The 6086-nt window shown below is 39.6% G+C and overlaps 1 protein-coding gene across 1 annotated transcript; it reads left to right on the top strand.

Moving 5' to 3' along the window:
* Positions 1-260: 260 nt before the first annotated feature.
* On the top strand, positions 261-3403 carry ngdn (neuroguidin, EIF4E binding protein). Its single transcript, XM_086102623.1, has 11 exons — positions 261-304; positions 568-627; positions 831-902; positions 1393-1530; positions 1613-1697; positions 1777-1829; positions 1915-2017; positions 2416-2590; positions 2677-2830; positions 3039-3105; positions 3279-3403. Exons 1-11 carry the CDS (start codon positions 284-286, stop codon positions 3296-3298), a joined length of 948 nt encoding a protein of 315 aa, XP_085958749.1. The 5' UTR covers positions 261-283; the 3' UTR covers positions 3299-3403.
* Positions 3404-6086: the final 2683 nt, after the last annotated feature.

Raw genomic sequence — 6086 nt, 5'->3', positions numbered from 1 at the left:
CGATGATAATTTGCAAATCATTCTACTGTATTGTGTTTTATGTTCAACACAATAATGCAACTTCATTGGAATTTGTTTTGTATTTGATTAACATATATACAAACGTGTTCACTGATAATAAATTATATTTAATACCTGTTTGGTTAAACATGCCATTGTAATGTACTTGTTAGAAACTTGAAAAACGAGTACGTAAGTATGTGACGTTTTTATCCCTGTGTGACATGGAATGTCGCCAGAAGACTTTTGTCCCACTGCGCTTCCGTATTTCAACAAGTCTAAAATGGCTTCTGCCGTCGACAGTGTGAGTAAACGTGTGCTAGTTGCCTTTTACTTCAAGTTGTTATTTCTGTTATTATTGTTGTTGCATTAGCTGTTATATTCCCCACTGTGGCGTGGCCGATTAAATGAGTTGTTGTGTAAAATCTAGGCTTACGGGAAAGTAGAATTGTTTTGTCATAAAGCAGTTGGCTAGCCAGTTAGCTACATACACATTTGCCCACGTTCGCCATTTGGACGTTTTGACTCGTTTCCCTTTTAAAACATAATCACTTAATTTTCTTGCAGGATTTGATCGACAGTGATTTGCCCAAAGCTGTTGACCTGCTGAAGAGTCTCGCAGAGCAGGTACATTCGTCGTGTGTTACGTTATTTTAAGATAGAAAAAAGCGTATCAGTATAAATGCATGCTTAGCATATCAGCAAATGAAAAATTCGTAACATATTTGATTACGTATTCTTTTTATGTTTCATGCACCGGTGAACACACAATGTCAAGTAATGCCATTTACTTAATACGATGCATTAATATGATCGCAACTTTCTTGTAGGTGTCAGCAGTTACCAGTCATGTTCAAGAACTGATCACCAAAATTAAAGACGGTGTATTTAAGACAACAAAGGTGAGTGCAGAATGGGAAGTAAAATTTTGTCCTCACAATGCTTTACATACATAAAACTGCAGGTTTAAGTACATTTTACTTCGTGATTCACAAAGGGCTGAACGCTGTACCCAAAGCCAAATGCTGGACAAACAACTCCTGTTGATGCCGCAGCCGCATCCAATCCAGTAGACCACAGGTGTCAAACTCAAGGCCCGGGGGCCAGATCTGGCATGTCAACTTGCTAAAATCTCTACCAAAATTTTAAATTCTCATCTGTAATCAAAAGGAGACACATTGTCATTTTCTTGTTACCAAACCCCTCATTACAGTAACTGAAACAACAATTGAATAAACCGTTATTATTGACTGATTTATAACTTAAAAATCTGTGATACGGCTGCGCCATAAGCAATGAACCACGTTCTAGTGAGGGTTCACTTGTGTTAAAATACATTTCACTTGCGCCGTCCCTATTAGCCATTGTGTGTCCTCTCCTTCCCTGATGCAGGGTTTGTCATTTCTGGACCTTCGTTATCACCTGCTACTCTTCTATCTTCAAGACCTCACTCACCTGATCACCATCAAGACAGAGGGTGGAAAAATAAAGGAGAGCGAAGCCTTAACCCGAGTGGTAACGGTCAGGACGGTAAGACGTTTACTGCCACTAACTACACTGTAACTCTGTATTAGTAGGAGTTGTATTTGACCTGTGGTTTTGTTTGTTTTAGGTCCTGGAGAAGATGCGACCTCTTGACCACAAACTCAAATACCAAATTGATAAACTGGTGCGCACAGCTGTCACTGGCAGTTTGGGTAAGGAGTCGTCAAAGTTGGAGATTGCATATGTTGAGTCATGTTCCAGTGAATGCGTTTGCTGCGTTTGTGTTTACAGCTGAAAACGACCCGCTGCAGCTTCGGCCTAACCCGGAGAATCTCATCAGCAAAGTGCGCAACCTGGCATTCACACTCAGAAAAGTTTCCACTGAAACTACCTGTATAGTTGTTCACCTTATATAAATTGTTGAAACAGCTGAGTGAGTCTGAAGATGAAGAGAACCAGGGATCGACGAAGAAAGTGGCCCCCTCCAGTGACAAGAAATACATCCCACCCAAGATTGCAGCTGTATACTATGGTAATGTTGATTATATTTAACTCAAAGACGTTTTTAAACGTCTTATCAGACATGGTCCAGAATTGGCTGGTACTGAATGAGTTAACAGTTTTATCCCCTCCACAACCTTGAAACCAGGACTGCCCAACCAGTTGATGGCGGTACGTTCTTGTTTGATTCTCTCTTTCATCAACAACTGTTTCAAACAATAAGATGTATGTGTGCACGTGCGGTCAAAAAAAGGTTGGGCACCCCTGCGTTAAACATTCAAAAGTATGAAAACACACATTTCAAAATAATGTACTTTTTTATTTTCCACGCCTGTTTGTTTCAGCCATGCCAGATACGGTGGATCCTGTTGAGAAAATGTGTCTTTACAGTACTGTGGAAAACTTGCGCGATCTCTCCTTACCCACTAGATGGCGACATGACAGAAGCAGACAAGAAGAAAGCTCAGGTGGAGCGCCAGCGGCGTGCTGCGCTGAGAAGCTCCGTGATTCAGGAGCTGAGGCAGCAGTACAGCGACGCCCCCGAGGAGATCCGGGAAAGGCGGGACTTTCAGAGTGAGAGAGAGAGCCGTGAGGAGCTACACAGGTGATTTTTATTTGTTCGGGATCCACTTTGTTTAATAGAATGTGAACGCTGATGCTCATCCACCACTCCCCTGTCTAATAACACAGGAAACATTTTGAGGAATCCATGATGGTTCGACTGAATGTGCCCAGCCGAGAGAAAAACACCATCAAGCGAAGAATTATGTCCATGTCTGGTCAGCTGGGTGGCATCACACACTTTGGTGACATCACAGCGCTGACGGGTGGTGAGGGTGGCCAGGTGAGCGGTGGTCCTTTCCTTGCAAAGTTTCCCTAACTTTTTGATTTGAAGACCCAAATCGGTTCTTCTCTGTGAGTAAAACTTGTAAAAATGTATTGCCATAGCATTAACAGGTGCATTCGAATAAATTGTGTGTATGTATACATGTATGCATTTATGTACAGTTTGTTTCTGGTCCTAACGCTTTGTCCTTGCTGGCTAATTACAGGATGCTGATGACCCTCGGCCCCAGAAAAAGAAGAAACAGATCGTGAAAAAGAAAACTAGAAGGAAAGGTGAGGACATTTCAAATAGACCAGCCAATTAAAATTGAATTGCTATAATGCATGATGCAAATCAGGCCATGTGTCAAGTCTTTCCCCTCCCCTTTTCACTTTTTTTAATGGAGGAAATTCAAAAAGAGTGAATGTTAATTTTTCTTTTCTGATATATTTTTTCTCCTCCATAGCCTTCAAGAAGCACAGATAGATCCGTGAACTTGTCATCACTTGGATTTAACCACGTTTTGGAGAGAAAGATGTTTGGGGTTTTTTGTTGCCATGTGGTTGAAAAACAATAAACAACTGAAATATATGCGGTCCTTTCTTCCTCCGTGCAAAAAAACGCAAAGTAAAGCTTCATGAAGATGATGGTCTTGGTTTAAGCCGAAAAAACAACCGTGTATAGTAAGGCATTTTTAGCCCAAAAAAAAGACCATGTATAGTAAGGCGTTTTTGCCGGAAAAAAACAAGACCGTGTATAGTAAGGCGTTTTCAGCCACAAAAAACGACCATGTATAGAAGACGTTTTTAGCCCAAAAAAACGACCATGTATAGTAAGGCGTTTTTAGCCCCTCCCCCCCAAAAAACGACCATGTATAGTAAGGCGTTTTTAGATGAAAAAACAACCATATATAGTAAGGCGTTTTTAGCCGAAAAAAAACAACCATGTATAGTAAGGCGTTTTTAGCCCCCCCCCCCAAAAAAACGACCATGTATAGTAAGGCGTTTTTAGACGAAAAAACAACCATATATAGTAAGGCGTTTTTAGCCGAAAAAAACAACCATGTATAGTAAGGCGTTTTTAGCCCCCCCCCCAAAAAAAACGACCATGTATAAGGCGTTTTTAGATGAAAAAAACAACCATGTATAGTAAGGCGTTTTAAACCGAAAAAACGACCATGTATAGTAAGGCATTTTAAACCAGAAAAAACGACCATGTATAGTAAGGCATTTTTAGCCGAAAAAAGACCATGTATAGTAAGGTGTTTTTAGCCCAAATAAATGACCATGTACTGTATATAGGAAGGCGTTTTTAGCTCAAAAAAACCGACCATGTTATAGTAAGGCGTTTTTAGCCCCCCCCAAAAAAACGACCATGTATAGCCAGGCGATTTTAACGAAAAAAAACGACCATGTACAGTTTAGGAAAACGTTTTTAGCCCAAAAAAATGACCATGTATATATAGTAAGGCGTTTTTAGTAAAAAAAAAAAACGACCATGTATAGTAAGGCGTTTTTAGCCGAAAAAAACGATCATGATTTGTAAAGCGTTTTTTGGTGAAAAAAAACGACCATGTATGGTAAGGCGTTTTTAGCCGAAAAAAACCCGACCATGTATAGTAAGGCGTTTTTAACCGAAAAAAACGACCATGATTTGTAAGGCGTTTTTAGACAAAAAAAAAACAATGTATAGTAAGGCGTTTTAAGCCCGAAAAAAACGACATAGTATAGTAAGGTGTTTTTAGCCCGAAAAAAACGACCATGTATAGTAAGGCATTTTTAGCCAGAAAAAATGACCATGTATAGTAAGGCGTTTTTAGCCCAAAAAAAAAACCGACCATGTATTGTAAGGCATTTTTAGATGCAAAAAACGACCATGTATAGTAAGGCGTTTTAAACCGAAAAAATGACCATGTATAGTAAGGCATTTTTAGCCGAAAAAAATGACCATGTATAGTAAGGCGTTTTTAGCCGAAAAAAACGACCATGTATAGTAAGGCGTTTTAAACCGAAAAAACCACCATGTATAGTCAGGCGTTTTTAGACGAAAAAAATGACCATGTTTTTGCCCCGAAAACAATGACGGAAAAAACGACATAGTATAGTAAGGCGTTTTTAGCCTGAAAAAAACGACATAGTATAGTAAAGCGTTTTTGGCCTGAAAAAAACTACATAGAATAGTTAGGCGTTTTTAGCCGAAAAAAAAAGACCAGAAAAAAACGACCATGTATAGTAAGGCGTTTTTAGCCGAAAAAAAAGACCGAAAAAAGCGACCATGTATAGTAAGGCATTTTTAGCGGTAAAAAACGACCATGTATAGTAAGGCGTTGTTTTCGTTTTTTTCGGGCCAAAAACGCCTTACTATACTATGTCGTTTTTTTTTCGGGCCAAAAACGCCTGACTATACTATGTCGTTTTTTCCGTCGTTTTTTTCGGGCTAAAAACTATGTCGTTTTTTTCAGGCCAAAAACGCCTTACTACAATATGTCGTTTTTTTCGGGCCAAAAACGCCTTACTATACTATGTCGTTTTTTTCGGGCCAAAAACGCCTGACTATACTATGTCGTTTTTTCCGTCGTTTTTTTCGGGCTAAAAACGCCTTACTAGACTGTCGTTTTTTTCGGGCCCAAAACGCCTTACTATACTATGTCGTTTTTTCCGGGCCAAAAACGCCTTACTATACTATGTCGTTTTTTTTCGGGCTAAAAACGCCTTACTATACTATGTCGTTTTTTCCGTCGTTTCTTTCGGGGCAAAAACGCCTTACTATACTATGTCGTTTTTTTCCGGCCAAAAACGCCTTACTATACTATGTCGTTTTTTTCGGGCCAAAAACGCCTTACTATACTATGTCGTTTTTTTTTCGGGCCAAAAACGCCTGACTATACTATGTCGTTTTTTCCGTCGTTTTTTTCGGGCTAAAAACTATGTCGTTTTTTTCAGGCCAAAAACGCCTTACTACAATATGTCGTTTTTTTCGGGCCAAAAACGCCTTACTATACTATGTCGTTTTTTTCGGGCCAAAAACGCCTGACTATACTATGTCGTTTTTTCCGTCGTTTTTTTCGGGCTAAAAACGCCTTACTAGACTATGTCGTTTTTTTCGGGCCCAAAACGCCTTACTATACTATGTCGTTTTTTCCGGGCCAAAAACGCCTTACTATACTATGTCGTTTTTTTTCGGGCTAAAAACGCCTTACTATACTATGTCGTTTTTTCCGTCGTTTTTTTCGGGGCAAAAACGCCTTACTATACTATGTCGTTTTTTTCCGGCC

Source organism: Hippocampus guttulatus, chromosome 21, assembly GCF_054856545.1.
Source record: "Hippocampus guttulatus isolate MCC_2025c chromosome 21, RoL_Hgut_1.0, whole genome shotgun sequence".
In the NCBI taxonomy this organism is placed as follows: Eukaryota; Metazoa; Chordata; class Actinopteri; order Syngnathiformes; family Syngnathidae; genus Hippocampus; species Hippocampus guttulatus.
Note: the sequence above shows the minus strand (reverse complement) of the source record. Positions and strands in the feature narration are given on the sequence as shown.

What these genes read in the sequence shown, in the direction of transcription:
- ngdn (XM_086102623.1), top strand. Translation starts at nt 284, where the DNA reads ATGGCTTCTGCCGTCGACAGT. An exon ending in TGAAGAGTCTCGCAGAGCAG is followed by an intron (nt 628 to 830) that starts GTACATTCGTCG and finishes ACTTTCTTGTAG; the next exon opens with GTGTCAGCAGTTACCAGTCA. An exon ending in GAGTGGTAACGGTCAGGACG is followed by an intron (nt 1,531 to 1,612) that starts GTAAGACGTTTA and finishes TGTTTGTTTTAG; the next exon opens with GTCCTGGAGAAGATGCGACC.